Consider the following 24,521-nt stretch of genomic DNA (forward strand, 5'->3'; position numbering starts at 1 on the left):
TGAGCGTTTTGTAACTTCAGTGGCAGTAAGATCTGACCCATTGCTTAGTGAGCAAGCATGGTCTAGCTGATAGGGCGCTGGAGTGGGCGTTGGGAGACCTAGCATTATTCCTGGCTTTGCTACTGACCTGCTGGGTGACGTTGGACATGTCACTGCTTGTCTTTGTTATCCAGTCTATAGGCAGGTGATAATTTACCCACCTAGTTAAAATGTTATTGCTATATATTTATTTATATCTGACAATTTTGAACTTGGCTATGGAAATCCTGTGTACACTGGTATGACAATTTAATTTCACCCAGCGGGGCTGGAGAGTGATCCACTACACACACCCTTTAAAGGAGTTCTCATTCTATGCAGCCCCTAGCTCTGCTTGAGCAAGTTGTTTTTTTTGTAATTGTTGTTTTTTGTTTTTTTTTTATCTCATTGCTGACCATGAAGCTTGCCCCATAGTTTACTGTTTGCAGCATATGAAAGCATCTGACTTAACAGGAAATGCACAGTCAGAGGGTAAGGAACTGGGCAATGCAGAATAGGCTGCTTTCAGGCACAGATTGGGGCAGAGTAGACAAAAATTCAATTTTCATCTGCTTACCTGCTGAGGCTAGTTTTATGTTTCTTTAATAATGATTCACTAACACTGATATTCATAAGATAGTCAAGTGGGTGGGACCATGACATGGCTTTGACATGAAAGGTAATTGACAATACATCTGTTGTATAAAGGTGACTAATACTTTGGTTTCTCTTCAGAGCAGACCCAGCTCTATGCCACTGGTCTACTGGGTGAACTTAGGCAAGTCACTTCTCCCTCTGCCTCCTTTTTTCATCTGTAAAAATGGGTGATGATGATACTGACCGCCTTTGGAAAATGCTTTGAGATCTACATATGAAAGGTGCTATGGAAGAGCTAGATATTAATCCTATTATAAAAGTCTTGTAAATCCATTAGTTCTTCTGATCAGGATTTATGAACATCTGAAGAGAAATCCACACTGCACCTTTCATTACTCCATCCCAGCTTTTAAACAGCACACTCGGAGGTCTTAATCAGTTGTGTGTGGTTATGGGACCAAAGTAAATCCTGGATCTGAGCTTTGAGAAATCAGATCCCAATCCACACTTCATGCTGGCTCTAATATCTGCCATGGGATAAATCAAAAATCTAGTCAATCTCCAGTACTCTGAGAAGCTTGTGCTCTGGCTAGTCTCTCGTTCTATGATTAGCAAAGTTGCTGGCTTATGCTTATGGCTTAGGGAGCATCTATACTTGATGTAAATGTACTTGATGTGTGCTTCAAAGGCAGAACTAACCAGTGGCAGCTACGGGATGATAATGAAGTTAATTCTGAACAACAGACATTACACGCCATCCTTCTATATTCAGCACTATTGAGTCAGTTAGGTAATCATCAAAGAGAGAGACTAAAAGAGGTCCAATCCTCTATTAACCATTGATTCATTTACATTAGAATTCCCCACATCTCAACCTTATTAACATTCTTCTCATGTGTGTCTTTTTTTCAGCTGTAAGCCGCAGCTGCTCAGATCACAGATGTATTTGAAAACCTCATCCTTCAATACCTTTCTTCAGAACTCAGGAAGTGATAGAGAAGTAAAAGAGGAAAAAAAACCCTTAGCTTTGCACAAAAGGAAATGTCCGCTCCCAAATGAGCTCCCAGAATGACAAGAGCAGCTGCACCCAGCCTTTTCATGATCCTTCTATTTGAGGCAGGTAGCTTAGTAAGTTTCAAATAAAAGGATTAGACATTTAGAGGGATAAGACCGCACCTGCACTTACAATAGGTTGGATAAAATTACCAGCGTGATCAGTCCCGCTGCTCCATGGAAGAAGCTTATCTCCAGCTGGGATCAGGAAGGAACATGCTCCCCCATGGTCAGCTTTGGGACAATTTTGCATATTAAAGGAGTTTTACATTTTTCTCTGAAATATCCAGGGCTGACCACTAGGGGACAGAGTATCAAAGTAAATGGAGCACTGGTCAGTTCTTGGATGGTAGGTATTGACACAGTCACAAGGCTAGCTGCACCTCTGTCCCCTTTCTGGTTGCTCTGAGATGTAAGGTATCAGGCCTGTAAGGTATCAGGCCTCCTACCTTTACCGTGGCTATGGTGGAATTCTACACCTTTTTCTGTCTTAGGCTTGGTCTCCACTTGATCAACATAGATAATATTGTTCTAAGAGGTATCATTCCTGCACTGACTGAAAAAATCCTTCTTTCGGTGTAGGCTGCATCTATGGTATGGGACTGTGCTGGCATAACTATGCCAACACAGCTATGAAGGTATAGTCTTTGCAGCGCAGATATATGCTTAGACCAGCCTGGGGCTACAGTACTGAATAATGCCCCTCCATGACTAGTGAGTCAGCATTCCACCTAATGTCTGTCAGCTACAATACTGGCATGTAGACACATTCAGCTCCTGCCAAAGCAAGCATAACTCTAGCTGGAGTCAATGGAGTTGGGCCTGCTTCCAACTGAGGCCATGTGCATGTGCAAGGGAGAGAAATGGAGTAACCAAAATGTGCAGCCCTTCCTACTATCCCTCAGGAAATTCTCATTCTTTACTTGTTTTGGAGTTTTCCTGGGAAAAATAATTGGCAGAGAGTCTTTTTTGAGAAGGAAATCCGATTCTGCCCTTCTAGTATGGAAAGATGCCATATAGATCTGTCTCAACGCTCAAGTGCTCAGTTAATCCAGTCACAGAACCTGGGTGTGACAGTCTGTACCCTCATTTTCACCCCTTCTGTGATTAATTTCATACAAAGTATGCCTTGTGAGGTATCATTTGAGAACTCATAATCTGCTGACTATTATTGTTGTGGTAAAATGTGTGTGACAGCACTGTGTAAAATTACACCTCTACCCGATATAACGCTGTCCTTGGGAGGCAAAAAAATCTTACCGTGTTATAGGTAAAACTGCGTTATATCAAACTTGCTTTGATCTGCCGGAGTGCGCATTCCCCCCGCCCCCCGGAGCACTGCTTTACCGTGTTATATCTGAATTTGTGTTATATCTGGTCGCATTATATCGGGGTAGAGATGTATACGATTCTACTATATTAGACATGTTCCCCACATCTGGGGAAACAACTTCAAACCAGTTTCCCAGAGACAAAAGGCTAGTAATACCTAAACCAGGTGTCAACATAATCAAATGGACTATCACCTGGTTAAGGAGCCATTCTTTGGCAAGAATCATAGAACTAGAAGGGACCTGGAGAGTCTAGTCCCCTACACTCATGGAAGGACTATAATCTAGACCATTCCTGACAGGTGTTTGTCTAACCTGCCTGCTCTTTAAAATCTCCAATGCTGGAGATTCTACAACCTCCCTAGGAAGAAGAGTGAGCATGAGAAATTTAAATCTTGGCAATGGAACAGCTAGAGGTTCCCATGCAAAAGACTTTCTGTCTCCTGAACCTCAGATTGAAATGATTTTCAAAGAGGAAAACAGCTATAAGAAGTGAGAATAGAGGAAATCATCTCTTCTCCCTTTCTGTCTGCCCACAACATCCACAATGCCTAAAGGACAAGGAAAGGAGCATTGAACTGGAGAAGGGGTCCTGCCTGAGAGGCATCCAGCCAGTGAGACTGCAAAAGCATGTGGTAAGAGACATTTTGTTTTGAATTCACTTAGCCTGTTAAGTTAGCTATTAGTTGTGTTTTACCTTTTATTTTCTTGTCAAATTCTGACTTGTCTCTCATATTTTACTTGTAATCACTTTATCTTTATTTCTGTAGTTAATAAACTTGTTTTATTTTTTTATCTAAACCAGTGTGTTTGGATTCAAGTGTTTGGACACCTCCATTTGAGATAATAGGGTTTGTACATATAATTTTCTATTAGTAAAATGACAGACTCTCTATGATGGGTGGGCAAACTATGGCCCGTGGGCCAGGAGCTGTTTTAAGCTGGCCCGCGAGCCACGCCAACAGCTCGGCCCCGCTTTGGTGCTCCCACCAGGACACTGGGTTGGGGGCCACACCATGCGGCTTGGACCCGCTCTGGCACTCCAGTTGGGGCCCAACGTGGGGGCCACACCATGCGGCTCCTGGAAACCATGGCATGGCCCCAGTCCGGCTCCTTCGCCCTCCAGTAGGAGCTGCAGGGGCGGTGTCTGCGGATGGGGCAGCATGCAGAGCCACCTGGCTGCACCTCCACATAGGAGCCAGAGAAGGAACATGCCACTGCTTCTGGGAGCCGCTTGAGGTAAGCGCTGCTTGGAGCCTGCATCCCCTGAATCTCTCCCCACACCCCAATCCCCTGCCACAGCCCTGATTCCCCTCCTGCTCTCCAAACCCCTCGATTCCAGCTGGAGCACCCTTCTGCACACCAAACTCCTCATTCCCAGATCCCGCACCCCAACCCAATTTTGTGAGCATTCATGGCCTGCGATACAATTTCTATTCCCCGATATGGCCTTCAGGCCAAAAAATGTGCCCATCCCTGCTCTATGAGCTTGTATTGTCCAGGAGAATACCGGCCAGTACAAAATACACATTTCTGAGGACAAGTCTGGGACTGGAAATTTGTTGGTGTCACTCTAATATAATTCAGGAGTGGCTGGCTAGAGCACTAATACAATATAGCTGGATGTAATTTACATGCTACAGGCTGTGTGAGCGCCAACCAGGACTGATTGCTTTCAGAGCAAAATAGTGTAAAAGGCATCTCAGGTTGGAGAATTGAAGGAACACAGCTGTTCAACAGTCCAGATGGTATCCTAGGATGTCGAAGTGGAAATGGAGTCTTTCAGGGACTGTGTGTTGATGAACTTCGGTCACTTTGAGCCAAGCAGACAACAGAGCATGGAGTAAGTGGAGCGGGGGGGGAGTGGCAGGGGCAGGAAATCAGACCTTGGGATGCAAGATAGATGAGTGCTTTGTGCAAACCTCTCAGCAGTGTAGCAGAGGTAAAATACTATTGAGGCAGTGCCCCCTGGTGACTATCAGAAGGACAGTACTGCTGGAAGACATTTGCTAGGAAACAAATTTAAAACTAATATTAAACTAGATTCAATTGCAGGTAGTAACTGATTTTTTTTTTAAGAGTAAAAGTTATTAGAAAACGAGAGCATTTCTAGGATTCATCATAACCACTTCGAGATCTTCCTATGGAAGGCACTCCAGGAAGGCAAAGTACTTTCTAAATATTAATTAAGCCTCACAGTTCCCCATGACATCTCAGTATTTTTATCACCGTGTTACAGATAAAGCAATTTAGTCCAACAGAGAAAGCCTTCTCATCAGATCATCTTCCCTCCTTTAATGAACATGATTAAGACAATATAGGTTGCCACTGAAGATCAACTATAAGATGTGTCTACGCTTCAGTGCGAGCCCAGGGTTCAAACTCAGGGTCAAGGCTCACCCATTCCTTCTGTATGCACACACATTGGATCCAGGACCCCACAGCAATGGAGGGTTTGAGCCAAGCCAGGACCCAGGATTCAAGCCCTATTGCTTTGCAGGGCAAATGGAGCCCCCACCGAACTTGTGCTCTGAGAATCTGCCAAACATAGGCACTGATTCCATGGGTGCTCCAGGAGTGGGGGTGGGAGCTCGGGGGAAAAAGGGTGGAGCGGAGCTTGGGGGAAAAAGGGTGGAGCGGGAGCAAGGCCCGGGGCTGAGCGGGGGTTGCACACCCTCAGGGAAAATTGGAAGCTGGTGCCTGTGCCACCAAAGTATGCCACAGGCCAACTTACTTTGTCCTCTGGACAGTCAAGTTTGGTGGCCAGTCAAGTTATCCCATGCTGCACCACAAACAAAGGGCTACAGCTGCCACATTCTGGGAGGGCACTAGGGAGTCTGACATATGGTATCAAAGAGAAACTGCTGAGCTTCAGTTCATCTGCAAATTTGACACCGTCAGCTCAGGATTAAACAAAGACTGTGAATGGCTTGCCAATTACAAAATCAGTTTCTCCTCCCTTGGTTTTCACACCTCAACTGCTAGAACAGGGCCTCATTCTCCCTGATTGAACTAACCTCGTTATCTCTAGCTTGCTTCTTGCTTGCATATATATACCTGCCCCTGGAAATTAGTCTATAAGGTGCCACAGGATTCTTTGTTGTTTTGACATATGGTGGTTTAACTCGGGCCCACAAAATGCAGTGCAGGTACTGGAGACCCAGGTTGGGCTCAGGATTTAACTATTCCTAAAATGGGGTTACAAATGAGTGTAGATGCTCAAGCTATAGATTAATAAATTCAGGCTAGCTGAAGCTCTACTAACCTTGGGCTTGCATTGCAATGTAGACATACCTGCAACGAGTGCCCAGCACAATGGGGTCCTGGTCCATGATGGGGTCTCCTAAGCGTCATGGTAATATAAAACATCAATATCTGCAACCACTTCATGGCAATATTCACTTGCACAGCAATTTAATGGACCTCTTTATTCATGTGTATGATCAGAAATAGTTTAAAAAAAAAAGTTTTTTCTATGAACAAGCTCCAGTCAACCCAATCTACAAAAGTGTATGGGCCTAATTCTCAGCAGCCGCACATCTTGCGCAGCCATTTACACCACCAGAAAATTTGTGTGTAGTGTGTGTAGTACAATGTGCCGTTCTGCTTGGGCAGCATCGAGTACTCATGGTGCACTGGTGTGGTCAAAACAAAGTTCAGGGATACAGCAGTTTAGGCTCTCTGTAACTCAGAGCAAGGTTTAAACAATAGAACTTTGTTTCACACTTTCTGTAACCCGTAAATAAATATCCATAACATGGTGTTTCCTAATTAAAGAAAGCAGTAGAGATCTATTGCTCTAATCCCAAAGCACTATTCATTCCAGGCACTTCCTTAGAGCATGCAATAGGCCCCTTTTCTTGATGTAAAGCATGAACTCCTATGCACTGAGAAGTTACCTGATGTTTTCGCAAGCATTCTGAGTGAAGGAGTCAGAGGTTTTACTGTATCATACATAAGCACAGGGTACAAGAATCTCTCTTGGTAACATGCTAAATTAAGCCAACCATTCACTATTAACCTCAGTTTCTATTTATTTGCCAAATGTGCCATCTGTTTAGCAATACTTAACATTTGCAGCTATTCATCCACTTTAGGGTTTTATACTGCTGCCCATCACCATGATATCTGAGCACCTTCCATGTAAAATCACTAGCAATAGTGAAATTCCTAGTGGGCTTCATGGAATTGCTGGCACATCTCCCTTTTCAGGGTCAAAACTTTTTACTGTAAAACAACATATTAAACTTAATCACAAAAACCTGTGACATGTTGCAATTAAAGATGACATGCAGCCCTTCTGAGGGAGGTGACAGGGACTTTCATCCTAGGAAAAGCTTTAAAACATATAAAGTTGAAATATAAATCCATTGACCTTTGTTTAAAAAAAATTCACATGATCCAACAGATTTACGTTTAGAGAGTTCTGGCCCAGCCAAGCTCCTTCTCTCTCAACGCATTCATGTTTTTAATCTGATTTTTGTGCAAAATGTCAGCCTCCATTACGGCTGGGATTGGTGGGCAGAGTCTAACAAAGCAATAAGCCTGCCCCTCCAGGTGAGGGAGCAGTTACAACTCAGAGCCAGGGACAAAAAAAGGAACAAATGGACGGGTGTAGGTTAGGGGGGTAGCAGAAAGGAACCCAGGGGGTCCCTGAGCAGAGGAATCCAGACAATGCCCATTGCTCTGCAAAGGAGATCAAGGAGTCAGTGGCTTTCACCCAGAGAAGCTCTGCTCAGATGTGGAAACAGAAAAAAAAAAATCCACAGAGAGACACCTTCCTGTCCAGCTCTCGCTTCCTGGACTGACAGCTCTGAAGTCTTGCACTGAATGTGACACCGCTGGCAGGAGCATGCATCTTTACTGCAGGATCTAGCAGGAGAAGAATTGTTCCAAGGACCAATCCTAATACTAGCAAGTGCAAAGAAACACTGCCATCATAAGCTACTTGATCTGTATTGATATCTTGGTTGCACTCATGAGGTGCACATAGCAGTAGTATCTGAGCATATAAAATATAGCCCTTTCCTGAGCTTGCCCCAGTGTCAAGATGTCCCAGCATGGTAAGATGTGAAGTGGTGGAAAAATTCACCCACACCACTTAATGTGAAAATTAGGGTAATTTGATTTTTAAACTTACCCATATCTGGAACACCTGTAGATAAGGCAGTATGTCCAGTGGTTAGAGCAGTGGCTATGAGCCAGGATGCCGGGGTTCTATTCCCAGATTTGTCCTGGGTTCACTGTATGGCTTTGAGTAAGGCACTTAACCTTGCAAAGAGTTACAGATTAGTTTCTCACAAGTATCAGAGGGTAGCCGTGTTAGTCTGGATCTGTAAAAGCAGCAAAGAATCCTGTGGCACCTTATAGACTAACAGACGTCACATCACATTAACAGCAGGTGGCAGTAGAGGCTGCTGTTTGTTGCTTTTGATCTAAACTAGCCAAAAACATTAGATTTAAATCAGTTCTGGATTGTTGCTATTTAGAGTTATTTTTTCTTCTGGATATCATCTGTGCCTCTCTGCAATATGATTAAGAGATCATGTTAGTGGAGTGGAGCAACATTACAGGATAATGGTCTTCTGCTTTCTCCTCAGCACTTAGGGGGAAAAAAATGTTGACTGAAGCCTAGAGTGAGATCTTAAAAACAAGATGCCATTAGGTCTGATGCACAAAGACTTCATTTAACCAACAACATGTAATTCACAGATTAAAACAGGGGATCTGCCCAGACAGTCACATTCTACCTAGCCTCTCACAGATGCAAAAGGGTTAGTGAGGTGTGGTTTGCCTGCTCAGCATGGGCAAAATATTTTGCAGTGGGCTTTGGTAAGGCAGACGCATGTATGATATGAATTCAGGTCTTGATCCTACAAGTTATTCTACCCAGGCAGACCACTGTGCCCTTGCATGGGGCTCTGCCTTTGTGGAGCAGTTTCCAGGATCAGAGCCTGTGGTAATCCATATCCCAGTAGCTAAAATTCTGTTTTACCCAAATTTCAGATACATCCCAAGTCCTTCAGATGATTTGTATGAAACGTAAGAAAGGATGTTTGTACACGTTTGTATAAATATTTTTTACATATTTATAAATTAGAGCTGCCCCATACTTTAGCAAACCGAACAAAAAACTGCAAGGCAATATATATATATCTTCACATTGCCTTATTATTAATTTTATATATTAGGATGGCACTTAGAGGCCCAATTGGGGATCAGGGCCCCAAGGTTCTGAGCGGTGCACACACACACAAAGAGCTGAGAGTCAACCTGTACTCTAAACATTTCTAATGCTCCCAGTCACCTCAGTGTCTTGTTTCCCAGTGCTACTAAGATTTTCCTCCTTTCACATTAGTTTTAATTTGAAACTTAACTACAGTTCACAGAGCCAATGAACAAAGTTCAAAGCCCTTATGAAGTATATTAAACTCTCCCAAATTGTAATGGCATCAAGCTAAGAGGTTGAAACCAAGACCTCGTTACAAGTCTGGGGAAAATGATGTTTTCTGTGACACACAGCAGAACCTTCAACTCCAGACAGCAAGGAGAAGTGTGTCTGGCCACTCATGCATGTACAGCCCCTAAATAATACATAGTGCTACTGTGAGCTAGTTCTTGACACACATGCTTTCTGACAGACCTGAAAACCTTTCTGGTGCAGTCAGCAGCAATGCAGGGAAATTCTCTGATAGGTGGGGTCAGAATTAAAACCAGTCCCTGGTTATTTCCTCCAATCAGTTCTAGTTTAGAATCAGCCTCCTGAAAGCTCTTGGCTTTGTGACATGGAAAAGAGAGGAAAAGGAAAGATCCGCCTAACTTTCAACTGGGATGCAGCTGCCAAGTTACATAACTTTTCAGAGTGTTCAGAGAGGATTATTTTATGGTCTGGTCTTCCTCCATAGAACTGAATTTCCACACTGCAAAGCATTAAAGTGACTCAAACAATACCAAGAAAAAACAGGACTATCATTTGACCAAGATGAATACAGTCATAAATCCCAGCTGATCTAATTGCGGAGGACATCCTGTAGAAAACCAGGCCAAGCATAACTCAGAAGGGTTCTCTTTCCCCACTGGGATAAACTATAAAATTAGGAATATTTGTGTTTCCCCCTGGTTTATATCCAAACAAGCTACAGATGACATTTCCAGAATGTTACACTAATCTCACCCTGATTCAATTGCCATTACCTTTGCCACATGCTGGACTGATGCAGTATGGCAAAAAGTGACTAGGACTACCAGGTTTCACCAGACTGAGCAAGCAGATGTGCAAAGGGAAGAGCAGATTTTAAAGGGAAAGGATAGTCTGACAGCTAAGTGCAGAACCATAGGTCAGAAGAGCTGGCTTGTGTTCCTGACTTAGCCATCATGGGACCTGGGGCAAAGTTACAAACCTCTCTGGTGCCTCAGTTTCACCACCTCCAAAATGGGGATAACGCCAACCTCACAGCAGTGAGGAGAGGCCCCATTCATTGCTTGTTGTGCTTTGAGAGTTTAGATGGAAGAGCATATGAAAGGGTAAAGTATTAATCTTTATATGGCAGCAGAAGGTAGATTAAAGCAAAAGTATACCTTTGGGGATGGCAGGAGTTTTCCCCTTCATCATTTATTTTAAAAAAAGAAAAAGGGAAAATCCAGAAAGGTTTGGATTTGAAAGCTTCTATGCAGTGTTTGCAACTGGAATAGTTCTGTGCTAGTGCAACAGAGTCAGAAAGCGAAACTACCTGCTTAACTGGCCATTCTGAAACAGGGCCGGCTCCAGGCACCAGCCCAGCAAGCAGGTGCTTGGGGCGGCCAACAGTGAGGGGCAGCAGGTTAGGCTCTTTGGCGGCAGGGCTCTCTTGGAGGGAAGGACCTGCTGCCGAATTGCCACCGAAGAAGAAAGTGGCGCCGTGGAGCAGGCGCCAATCGAGACTTTGGGGGCGGGGGGGGGGGCTGCTTGGGGCAGCAAAAACCCTGGAGCCGGCCCTGTTGTGAAAGCAGTTAAAATGAAAACAAAGCAGTGAAGAGTTATATTTTTAATTAAGTAATCATCTAAAGTATTCAGAGAAGAGATAGGGACAGTTTATTTATTTTTATATATATATGAATATTTAATCTTCAAAGCCCATTTAATCTCAGTGCAAGCTGTAAATATTAACTAATTATGCAGTCTAAGTTGCAGAGGTACTGATCACTCATAACGCCGTTTGACGTGAAGGGAAGATGCAGCTGCTCCACACCTCTGAAAGATGAGGCCCAGAATTGTTAACTTGTTTTTTAACAAATAGTGAGATGCTTAGAAACCACTAGAAGCAAATTATACATAGCCATCACTGCAAATTCCAGCTAAATCAGAACTGGCACAGGCCTCTAGTTGAGTATGTCTGGCTAATTTACTCTTGGTGTTTAGAACTGCGTGGCTGGCTTCAAAGTACAGGAACGATCCATTCACTTATGAAGTACACTTAACCTTTAGTTCCAATAGAGCCATTTGTTAGAGTCTATTTTTAATGGTTGGCATCTTGCATTTCTGCTCCTTTCTTTCCCCGATGCCAACCTCAAACACCGTCACTTGACTGTAGCCAGTCACAGAATGAGGGAGATGAGTCTCACTCAAAGAAACCTCCACTTGTTGATCAAAGAAGTCACAGGAGACCAGATTCACCAATATAACAGGATCAATTTCCACAGTTCCTCCTCTCCTGAACCCCACAGCCTGATTTTTTTGGAATGGTCCAAGGGCCATCCCTTTTGTCATGCTGTCTGGGGTGGCTTGTGACTGTCTCTCCCTCAGGGCAGAGTATCAAAAACAGGGCAGACAACCCAAACTGTTGGTGTGTGTTATAACTCAATTTCACCAAGCCAGTAACAAATGTGAACTCCTGAGTGACTCACTAGGTCTTACCACGGAGTCACAGACAGTCTCCCTGGACCAGGGGTCGGCAACCTTTCAGAAGTGGTGTCCCGAGTTTTCTTTTATCCACTGTAATTTAAGGTTTCGCGTGCCAGTAATACATGTTAACGTTTCCATGAGTTCTCTTTCTACAAGTCTATAATATATAACTAAATGATTGTTGTATGTAAAGTAAATAAGGATTTTTAAATGGTTTAAGAAGCTTCATTTAAAATTAAATTAAAATGCAGAGTCCCCCGGACTGGTGGCCAGGACCCAGGCAGTGTGAGTGCCACTGAAAATCAGCTTGAGCGCCGCCTTCGGCACACGTCCCATAGGTTGCCTACTCCTGCCCTAGACTCGCCAGTCCATCTTGCCACTCAGACAAACTGGACTTAGGCAATAAAAGGTCACTTACACCAAAAAACACACCATATTCAGGTTCCTTCCAGTCCCCAGAGACCAGTCATTTACCCCCAGATCAATTGGTACCTAGATCTTACACCAAAGACAATACCTGTAGCCAGTCCGTAATAAACTATCTAAAAGTTTATTAACTAAGAAAAATAAATGAGTTATTGACAGGTTAAAGCAAGCAAACATATACACACAAATGAGTTACCATCTAAATCTTAAGAGTGCCAGAGCTGTGGTGATTTGTCAATTCAAAGTGTCTTTCAGGGCAACTCCAGGAGGCAGCCCCCTGGGAGTCTCTGGCTCTTCAGAGTTCAAATATGGAAAATTTTCCCAATGACTTTGTTTTATTTCCTTCATTCAGCTTCCTAGCCCACAGGATGAACTTCCTTGCACATAGCATTTCCCAGGTGCAATAGGGCCATTAACCAATCCTTTGTATTGTGGTGATCTTGACAACCCGTCTGAGTTTGATAGTCCTTCTGGATGGATGGGGAGGAGGGGATGATTCCTGTGCCTGAGTTCATAAGTTCAGAGCAAACGTTTTCAAAAAGTTAAAGCCAACTTACTTATTTCTTACAGCATGGAATACAGACATTACAATTGAGATTAATGCATTCAGCAACTAATAAGCATTTCATACTAAATACATTCTTATACAATTAATACCTATTTTGAGCAAAACTAACACACAGGTGACTGGTCTGGTCTCCAGCTATGAGGCTGTCAGTTCTTAGTTAATGCTTACAACCTGGGCAAGAGCTGGCATCTGGCCTGCCAGTGTCAAACCTTGATTTTTCTTTCTGACACCAAACAAGAGTGAGATCTGCAAAGGCTTTTGGGAGCTAGAGAATTAGCACACATCTGAAATGTGCAGTGGACCAAATGTGGAGGAGTTCAGTTGAGTGATGTGGTCATCTTTGGAAGTATTCCCAGCTCCCTCTTTAGTGCAAACTGGTGTCCATCATTCCAGACAAGGAGTTATCTTTCCTTGGATGTTTATTGTTTATTCAAGAGCACCCAACTCTACTGGGGAGATGGAGATGGTAGCTATTTAAATAGCAGTGAAAGATGCTGCAAGATGCAGGGGAATGGGAGAATCAGGGCTTTTGCCTGGACCCAAACCTGCAACCCAATGGCTTCTCACTTTACTTGTTGCCAGAAGCACAGAATTGGGAAGTGGTGGAGGAAAGTTGTGTGCTAAAAAAAGCTTCCACCACCAGGCTAGATTCTTCTCCCTCTCAAGGCTATGAGAAAACACCCTTTAGCTTCAATGAATACATGATCACTCCTTAGTTAGGCTTGGTGCTGGTGACATAATGCAAGATGCTCATGTGTGCCCAGGCTTTTCTGGGGGAGGTGAAAATGTGTTGGGGAACGATTGAAGTACTATGGTAGGAATGCCATTGCTGAGGTTTGGTTTTAGTTTGTTTTTATTTTTGTAAAGTTCCAGGTTTGTCCTGTTCTGTGATTTGACTGAACTTACAGTTTACAAATCTGCACTGTACCCCACACCCAGGATGGTGCAGACTGAATGTAGATAAAAGTAATATATAACCAAGGCACCGTGACACATATCTAGTCCAGTCCCCTGCACTGAAGCAGGACTAAGTATCTCTAGACCATCCCTGACAGGCATTTGTCTGTCCTGTTCCTACAAACCTAATTCTTCTTAATATCTAACCTGAATCTTCCTTGCTGCAATTTAAGCCCATTACTTCTTGTCCTGTCCTCAATGGGTAAAGACAACAATTTATCATCTTCCTCTTTATAACAACCTTTTGTGTACTTGAAGACTTATGTTCGCCCTCAGTCTTCTCTTCTACTCTCACATACCTGGATATTTTCATGCCCTGCATTTTAGGTCTCTGTGCACCACTGTACATGGAGGGGGACAGGTAGTCCTAAATGAATTACCTTATGGAGATGAAATGCCCAATCCAGACATGAGTGATTCCTCAAGTGGTTTGACTAGGCCTTCACAATCAAGAAAGCCTGTCTTGAAAAAACAAAACAAAACAAGGTTGACTTGCCCTAACCTGGAAGGGAGGAGTGCTATATGAGTGTGCATGAATTTTCTTGTATTAGCCCAATGTTTTTTGTATTGATCTAGGTAACAAACTTGTGGGTGTTTATACTGTAAGCTGGGTAGTTTTACACCGTGCGCACACCTGGAGTCATCAATAAAAAATGAACATGCTCACCTATGTCATTTAGAAAGTACAGTTCACAGTAGGTGGGTGTCAGGTTTCCGGATATATAGATTCTGTACATTGTGTCATTTCCTGTAATATAATTGCGCTAGAAAACACATGCAACTTCGGATATTATCCGATTTAAATATAATCAGTGCTGGTAAGATAAAAGATGCTCTGCTGTAGTTCAGTGCAAGACAGATAGTTTCAAAAGAGCCCAGGATATCAGAGTTCAAAGGAGACCCTCACCAATAGTGTCAACTCTTCTAGATTTCTGATGTATTAAGCACCCTGAAGACAGCAATATTAAAGGAGGCAAAAACCATCAGCAGCTCCTATAAGTTTGTGATGGGTGAACACTAACAGTTTTATTTTATATCCATAACTTCAGGCAATTCTTCTAATCATATTCACAGATGGGTCTACAAAACTGGGCTGGGTTAGTATTGTGGATAGCAGACCCTTTCAGAAGGAGAAGTATGTGAAAATGAAGATGGTTAACCATAATATTTCAGACCTCAAAAAGAGCCTTGGGCACAGGTTGAGGGTGGAGACATATATGAAGTGCATAGTAAACAGTCTATGTACCCATTTCATTTTGATGTCTATTGAAACTCTTATACCACACCTATTACCATGGTTTTCTGATATCTGACAGGTGCTAATGTACAAATAGCACAGGTTTGGAGCTGTAGTAACCTAAAAGTGCAGGCAGTCTAAAAGCACTTTAAATCTAGAAAGGAAACAAGAAAAGATTTCTAAGAGAAGTGGAAAACTGGCACCAGATCAAGAGACCATACCCAAGTTTACACTAATATTACACTTAGAACCTGGTTTTCAGTTTGCTTTATGATGTCTCCCAGACTAAATCAATTATTCTGGAAAGAGATTAAGGAACTGTGGTGAAAATAGACGCAAGTTTAAATACATGATTCCATATTACGTGGTATGACTCACAGCTAAACACCAGCTACTATGGACAACAGTTCTTTGCTGTGTCCTTGTTTTGTTAGCAATGAATTATAGTCCTTGTTTTTCAAGAGGAACAGCAAAGCCAAAAATTGAAAAGTTTAAAAAGAGTATATTAATGTAATCTATTAAAGGATTCAAGATTTAAATTCAAACTTGTGAAAAATATCTACATTTCTGCATCCTACATATACAGTGCAACATAGTGTTATAAACATGAATATCTACTGTGAGAAAATCCATCTAAGCTGTTAGAAAAAAACCCTGAATCTTATCTGAGAAGGAGCTCAGCCCTAAAAGTCAGAAATCATTTCTCAAAGATATTTAAAATAAGTGTCTGCCTAAATGGGGTTTCTACACCACTTTGTGAGGATGATTACCTACATACAAGACTTAGGAGAGGCTCCCAATATATGAAAAGTAACCTATTGATAGCAGATTCAATGCAGAAGTGGGGGGTAAAGGAAGGAGTGGGAGCCTGGGGTTAGAAGACTGTCAAAGCTACAGTAAAGAAGTGGGAGGGAGAAGGGAAATGCAAGCAGAACAGAGACGAACGTGACCATCTCTAGTACCATTTACTCACTTATTGATGGGAAAAAATGTTTTTGGCTGAAAATTCTCTTGGAAATTAGCCTTGGTTGACATTTTCTAGTTTTGATGAAAATTGGATGAAAAGGTGATGTTTCAATTTTGAAAAATTCTATTTTTGTCCCACCATAAAACCCCCAAAGTCCACGAAAAATTTCAAACAAACAATGAAAAATTCTCTTTTGATTGAAGAGTTTCCCCTCCATAAAATATATATAGCATTTTCAACTAGCTATGGTAAAAGATGAGGGAAAAATGTTCTGTTCCTCTTGAAAAATACACCCAAGTCCTGCATGTGGGTTGCCATCCATCATGAGTTTCCAATGAAACAATCACTCTAGCCTTGTTCTTATGGTTTATACCACAAGATGGAGTTGCACCCCTGTATACAGAGGATCAGAAGAACTTTGTAAGTGTTACCATTTTACACTATTGAGGGAGTCATCTAATGAGCTAGATAGTTCATCCTCTTCAACAGACATTTTATTTTCTCCCTTGCACACTGTGCCATTTAAAAATTGTTACATCAAACAAACTTTTCATTCTCTACTTCCAGCACACCAGGTGATCACCTCTCAGGGTCAATTATGTCAAGCAGCACTAATCTAAAGCAAATGGCTTATGAATAATTAAGGAAAAGAGCCTCCCTTTGTTCTAAATTATGGCAAAATTCATTTGGGTGTAAGCCTGCAAGTAGTTGAAAGGCACACACTGCTCAGGGCTTGCATTTCAGAGGGAGATTTTTACCAGGGGAAGAGTGGTTTTATATCAAATGCTTTTAGAAAATGTGAATGGGAGGGAGAGCTATTCTCCACACACACCCCTGTGCAAGTGGACTATTGTGTAATGTTATGTATTTGTGTACACACACACAAACCACACCTAAATATTTTTCAAGGAATTTCAGTGAGTGAGGCTGACATCTGATTACGGCAGCCCAGATTGAGGCAAAGCACAACTAGTGATTTTGGGTGCCCAAGCTACGATACATTACAAGGGATCTAATTTTTCAAAAGGCAGGTGCCCAGCACTTTCAGAAAAATCAGTTATTAATTTGGATCCCCAGACCACTTTTGAAAACTCTTGGCCTAGCTTTGACTAGAGAACAAGTACAATAGTGGTAAGCAGCAGCTCAAGCTTCTCCACTCCTGTTACAGTGAGACTCAGTTCTGACCCACAGAACCACCTCCAGATAAGAAGGGAGTTTAGTCTCCATGTCCGTTTTCTCCTTGGCACCTTTGCCAAGATTGCTAACAAGTTGGTGAAGTACTATCAATAGCAGCAGTGTATTTTCTGATGGGGACAGCTGACTTCTGGGAATTGGATTGTGACCAAACTCATTTCCCTGTAGCAGGCAGTAACAGTGGATGGTCACAACTGACCCAAATGCTAGAGATCTGGAAATGAAAGGCCTCATATCCTGTTACCATTCCAGTCCTCCAACCTTGAGTCCTGTCAGATTATGACCACTCTCACCTGTGAAACAATCCTTATTGGTTTAACCAGTGTTTAAACCAGCCGGAACTTTAAACAGAAACAAATAAAAAACCCACATGCATCTTAGCTTTTCAACTGTCCAGTTTGCTATGGTGTGCAGTGGAGCTGAGCTCTCTCACTTGTCCTGGGGCACATGAAGATGGTATTTTTCCTGCTTAATTACTAAAATGGTATTTGACTTTTTTTGATGACTTAATATCTGAAATGGTGTAATAGTTAAAAAAAACAAAGCAAGCTCCTAAACTAAAATCCATATTCCCCAAATGAGAAGTGGGTAAATCCAATTTACCCAAGTTTATCTTTGACTACAGTAGTGGCTATCAGGATAGCCTAATATTATGCTGAAGGCATGTTTCCTTTAAGAAAGGGTCCAATGCCTGTCACAGCCTTTGCTAAGCAGAGAAACCAAGTAGCCCTCTTTAGTGGGTGTGGTGCTGGCAGCCAAAGATAGGGCAGAATCTGATGGTCTGATATCAGAATGCCAGGAATCTGCCAATCACATGCAGCCTGCTAAAGCAACATGCTACCCCACCTCCTACCAGGCACCAGGGGAATTGTGGATTGTCTGAACATCTGTTCCGGAGGAGCTGGCCTACCTTCATCAGTAAAGCCTAACAATGCCTTGTCACATCAGAATAAGTTACACAACAGAATTATTAAGGCTTTGGGTTTGTTTTAATTCAAGTGAAACACACTTGCTCAGAGTCAGTTTTGATTTACTGCTAAAATAGTTTTAACTAGAGAGATCAACAATTTTGTTTTACACAGAAATTTAGGAGAGGAATGCATGAGAGGAGTGGAGTGTGGTACCTTTGGAACCTTCTAAAAATCTCCAGGCTCACTGGAACAAAATAAATTTAACAGATAAATGAAATTTTTTTTACTGTTAGCATTATCTTCAGGTGATTAGGTAGTGCTCCAGCATTTCAGATACAAACTGCCTTTATCAGCTACCTATGGCTGACAAAGAAGAGAGACAGACACTAAGCTGGAGATCTTCAACTCCCTAACACACTATATTCTATACAGGCTCTGTACAAGCACTATTGTTTGGTTAAAGAACTGTTCACCCTTCTCCATGCAGAGCAGTAAAGAACCGTTGTTAGGTGACATTTGGACCTTATTTCAGTGATGTGAGGCTTATTACAAACTAATCAATTTCATCCAGCCTGTTAGGCTGGAGTAATGTTTTGATCTTGATTAATCATCTGAAACAAAGGGGAGTTTCAAAGTGCTGTAAGACATAAGTTATCAGTCACTTGGACTGTTTTTTTCCATCCTATCTCCTCCCAACCCCAAACCAGAAAAATGCAGGAAACTACTGATGTTACCTGTCTTAAGAACAGCAAGGAATCCTTCTGTAAACCTTACAGATCATAATGCAATACATAGATCTGCATTTCAAACTCTCAAAATTCAGTCACTTTTGCAATTTAGTGGTTCTGTGTTATTCACTGTGCAAGCTCCTGGAGTCAAGGGCCATTCTGTTTTCTATCTTGTACAGCACAGAGTACACTGTCAGCACTTTACATCAGGTTGACAGTTGATATTTAGTGAATCTAGACTGTGGTTTAACTATGCACGGAACTTAGGATGCCACATTCTGCTCCACTGCTTAGACTTCAGCATGACAGTAGGACAGCTAAACTACTTGGCAAAGGGATATTTTCTCAATTATTTCTCTCAATTTCAGGAATTGTTGCTTTCTCCTAGAGTTAAATCCTTTAAAAAGGCACTTGAATGGGGTGTGGAGAAGACAATGTGAGAAGCAGCATTTAGGCAAACAAAACCATTGACTTTCCCTCTAGTGTTGTGTTCCCTATGCCATTATTGCAGGTAACTGATTTGAACAGCCCTACTTCTGCAGACCAGCTTGAGCTTGTTATGAAGTAAAGGCCCTATTTTTAGGTCAGGGTTTGATTAGTGCCCACAGAAAACAGCTGCAGTGTCATGCCTTCTTTGTGATATCAGTGTAGGATAAAGAAAGAGGAAGGGATGTTACAGATGCAAACTCTGTTTGAAACCAGATCCAAACTTAGTCCAACTTTGAGGATGTTCAAATGTGAGGGGCTTGGCTCACTACAGAGATGAGGACAAGCTATAGAAGAGCTAAGTATTAGTTTCAAGTGGCACATTATTCTCCTCCCCTCCCCCAAGTTATAGTATTCAGAACAAATATATTTGCTGAATAGGAGGAAATGGCCATGCTATGAAACATGAAACATTTACGCATACCTCTTTTTTTCAAGTAAAAGTTTGGAAAGGAAGATTGTTTGTTATATTTATTACGTCTTAGAGGGATCTAAAAATATGTTGAGATTTCCGATAAAGGTACTGTGTTCACTAACCTCCTGGAAGTCAGTTAGTCTTGGCAGATATCCCTTGGCCTGCAAAGGGGTTCCCAGCAGCTGCTAGAAGCAAAAAGTGAACATATGGGTAGGAGCATGGTAAGGTACATTTGGGCACATGGTGAGGAAGAATGATTGAATTGGTTTCATTATAGACAAACTCACAACTGAAACATCTGCTGCAATAAGAAAATGTTATCAAGGAAATGGAAAGTAGCTGCAGAATTACTTGGAATTACAGAGATATTTGGAATTAAATTTAAAGCATTTCTGGCCATAAGCTCATTTTAAAGTTTGTTTGTTTTAAACATAAGGAAGTGCTTCTTCATACAACTTACAGTCAACCTACGGACTTGCTGTTAGGGGATGCTGTGAAAGCCAAAGTATAACTAGGTTCAAAAAAGACTGAAGTTCATGGATGAAAGGTCCACCATGCTCTCAGATGTGGCTAAGCCTCTGATTGCCAGAAGCTGAAACTGGATGACCAGGGCCGATCACAGAGTAATTGCCCTATTCTGTTAATTCCCTTTGAAGTATCTGGCACTTGACACTGTCGGAGACAGGCTACTGGGCTAGATGGACCATTGGTTTGATCCATTATGGCCATTCTTACTTTCTTATGTAACGTTCACAGGCATAGAAGCTCACACTAAGGCTACAATTTAAACAATAGTTATAGAACCATCATCTTTTGCACATATGCAGCTTTTTAGGGGGAAAAAAAGCAAACAAAAAAAACCCCAAAACTTATTTTGGGCTGAAACATATACTGTTTGGTCTCAGCCCAAGCAATGTTTTGGCTGAATGGGAGCAGATGAAAGATTTGATGAAAATCCAGTCAGCTGTTTCTGAGTCAGAAAAGAGAAGAAACACTCTTTTTCTGTTTAAAAAAATAACTATGACTTTCATTTTGTGCACTGATCATTCAAAACTGTTTAAAAAAAACAAGATTTTTTTTAAATAACCCCAATATCCATCAGGATATAGATTTTTTTTCTTTTTTTTAAAAAACAAAATGTGAAGGGAAAAGTTTCCCACAGCTTTGGTAGATACAAAATGTATTTTATATATAGAAATACAGCCAGGATTTTATAATTTTCCTGATGAGCCTTATATTGATACCTATGTACCTATCCACCCATCTTAATGCCAAACACAGAAATTCAACAGTGTAACTAAAACAAATCTAGTAGGCCAGATCCTCAGCTGGGGTAAGTTCATAGAGCACTCTACTGAAGTTGAGGAAAGGTACACACTAAGCAATTTAAAAAAAAAAGTTAAACTCGACTGTTTCCAACCTCAGCAGTTGTATATTTAGATATATGCAGCATCTTCCACACAAGAATGCTTTGGCCATGACTACCAAATGATTCATGTGCCATTGTGACCTTCACTTGGGAATCTGTGCATAGACAGCTCCCAGCATTTTTTGATTAAGCTCTTGACTGGTTCTCACAATCAAATGGATAAATGTCTGTCTTAAATATTTAACAATGCAGAAAAATATGTCTGCAGCTGCTGAGCTCCAGATACTTAATATGTCCTTAGTAAACCCTATGTTAGCACATTTCACATTCCACGTGGTGGCTAGACACTAATGGTAACTGTACAAAGACTAGTGTTTCTGTTAGCATCCACACGGCTTAAAGATTGTGAAACAGTTTGTCAGCTCTGCACATTTGTCATTCTACAACACTCCAGAAGAATCCATTAGTGTGTATGCTACTTAATCAGACATGCAATTTTCCCAAGCATCTTGCGTACCAGCTTATACCTGGTTTGCCTGTGTGCAATAGGGTGGTTAAATCAAACCACTTGAAAATGCTGAACTTAATCCAAAAGATCCATCAGAAGCGGCCACAGCACAGACTCCAATTTTTCTGATGGGCTTGTTTGAATTCACCACTCACGATCTGTTAGGTTAGGGAGTTTTAGTCTTTAAGCAAAGCAAATCAGCCAGACCAAACTCATGTCAAACTGCTTTATTACATCTTAAATAACAGTACATTTTAATATAGTATCTATCTTGCATCCAGCTTTCTTGAAGTACACTGACTTTAAAATTAAATACAAAAAGGTGAAGAAGAGGGATACAGGGTGCGGAGAAAGCTCTACAGAGTAGTTTCATGAAAGAGAGGGAATTCATCTTTTTTATGCCAAATCCAGGCCTAACGCACAATTACAGCACATTTTTGTACAGAATGTTGCAGAAAAACAGAATGGAGAAAGCCACTACTGCTGCTAGGGAGGCGCATTTCTGGATACAGTGAAGATAGGAGAATTTAAGAGAACAATTTGCTGTCCAAACGCTGCTGCTTTTAACATTTTATTTGAAAAGAAAGCCAGGAAAACCTGTTCATTACAAAAATGATTCTAATCAGATGCAAAGAACTCATTTTACAAGAGGAGCTGGCTGTGAAGAATTAATTTATAAATAAGATGGTCTGGGTTCCCCCACCCCCAGAATCTTTGACAGCGATCGTTTGAACAGGCTGTTTCTTTAAAAACAAAAAAACAAAAAGAAAAAGAAAAAGGTGACTTCTCACGCTACTCCAAAACGTGCATAGCTTTGTACTTGAAGTCTTCATAGATTTATGCACAGAGTAGCAACAATAAATGAATACAGCGGCAATGGTTACAGGTTTTAAACAGGTTATTTCTTTAAAGAAAAAAACATCAAAGGACTTAGTTCAATATGCACTTTTTAGCATTTCTACAGCATGCGATTCTAAGAGTAAACCCACCCAATATGGCAAACAATCAAAAAATTTTTTGTTTAACTTAGAAAGTTTAAGATCATTATTTTCAAAACATTGATTTGTACATCATTTCATACACAGAATTAATTGACTTAATACCCAAGCGCAGGACAGGTCTCTTTTGAAAAACAGAGATTCCTGGTTGTTGAGACTATGGGGTAGTGTTAGGGTATATAAACTGCCCTTCCAAGTGGGGACAAAGAAAAAAAAATTTTTAATCAGTGGGTTTGGAGGTCGGTGGGTGGGTAGGAACTGAGCATTTGCATTTGTTACCCATAAAAGGTGAAACATTTTTTAAACAAGCATTCAATACCATGTACAGCATGTGCTTGGTTACCTTACTTCTTAACATTATTCAATAGATGCCATGTTCTGTGCAACAATTATTTGTGATACTAGACAGAAATAAAAAAAAAGTAGGGACTAAATTTACAGCATTAACAACCCCAGACGCACTGGGCTAGGACTCCTTTGTTTTACTCAGTTATTGACCGTAAAGAAATGTATTCAAAAAGGAAATGTGAAAAAAAATTAAATCCTTCTACAAATGTGACTTGAAAATCTGAAACGGTGAGAGATAAAACAAAGTTCTCAACTTTAATTTGAAAACTACAGTGAAGTTAAGTTTGTTTCACAATTATGCTCAAGTTTACTTTCTGGTCATGCTTTTATGATAGTGTTTCTTTTTTAAATTCTCAAGACAAAAAGTGGTCCCTAAAGGAATGCACAATTTCATTTGCTTACAACTACAGAAATTCTTCTTTGAAAAGTAATTGTGCTCTTCATTTCAGCAATAGGAGACGGTAAAAGATCTTGCCCTTCGAAGTTTTGAGGAGAATGGGGGTCCAAGTTAGTATGGTTGGATTGGATATGCTATCATTTTAGTTTTCAACCGCTGGAAATGTCTTCCAGTCACGGTGGAGTCCGTCGCTTATCTGACACACAAAAAGTTTTGTTAAAACTTAAGTTTTGACACTAACATTAAGTTCTAAACTGGTTGAACTAACTTCTGTGTCTAGTATAGCCGTTTAAACTCCCACGCCCTCTACTATATCATCCCACACTAACATTTACATCCATTATTTTTATTTCACTATTTTCAAAAGTTTTAATAATATTTATCAGCCCAGATGTGAAAGCCATTCACCCACCCCTTACCATGATGATAATGAAAAAAGTCAATGATACCTATAAAAAAAATTACTTCCCATAGGCAGAAGAATTTTACAAGGCTGAATTAAACTGTAAGAAGTTAATCTTATTTCTAGTGTTTTACTTTTCTAAACTGAACTGGAAGCTTGTAGCATACAAGCAGTTGCAATGTACATTTGAAATTACAAAAAATAATGAGATTATAAGGTCATGTTCCCCCCCACCCCAAATACCTACAGACTTCAGTTCCAGATCTTGAGGAAGCTATCCCATGACCCTGTTGCTACTGCCATACCATCGTCAGTCACACCTAAGCAACTGACACGGTTATCGTGGCCAGCAAGGACACCTAGAAATTAAACAAAATACACATGCATATTACGGAGTCTTGATGAATACATACTTCATTACAAGCAATGCAATGATAAGGGCTTGTGTGTTTGTACTGGATACTCTAGTGATCAGAAGACTGGAACATTAACTTGGTTTAATATTTACACAAGTCTGATTTTGATAGTTTTCTTTATCCCCAGCTTTTGGCACTATTCCCTTGGAAATGACTGAAGTAGTCAGTGAGGGACTCCCAGATGCAGAATATGACAACATGAAGTGAGTTAGCCACAAGATTTTCACTTGATAGGAATAATCTTCAATAATCATAAGTCAATTACAAAGTCATCACCAGCTTATCAAAATACTTCTGACAGCACACCCCAAGC

General features: G+C 41.1%; 1 protein-coding gene across 3 annotated transcripts in view; it reads right to left on the bottom strand.

Annotated features, from left to right (window-relative positions):
• Positions 1-21,858: 21,858 nt before the first annotated feature.
• Positions 21,859-24,521, bottom strand: part of GNB1 (G protein subunit beta 1) — an 88,430-nt gene continuing 85,767 nt past the window's right edge. For 2 of the 3 annotated variants that reach the window (XM_030537506.1, XM_030537505.1), the window contains exons 10-11: positions 24,040-24,151; positions 21,859-23,585 (exon numbers count right to left, since the gene is read on the bottom strand). In XM_030537506.1, coding sequence (XP_030393366.1) covers positions 24,045-24,151 — 107 coding nt within the window. In that variant the 3' untranslated portion in view covers positions 21,859-23,585; positions 24,040-24,044. Of the gene's footprint in view, positions 23,586-24,035; positions 24,152-24,521 lie in introns of all 3 variants that reach the window. The other variant, XM_030537507.1, reaches the window with a different exon arrangement.

The sequence above is a fragment of the Gopherus evgoodei genome, chromosome 18, assembly GCF_007399415.2.
Source record: "Gopherus evgoodei ecotype Sinaloan lineage chromosome 18, rGopEvg1_v1.p, whole genome shotgun sequence".
NCBI lineage: Eukaryota > Metazoa > Chordata > Testudines > Testudinidae > Gopherus > Gopherus evgoodei.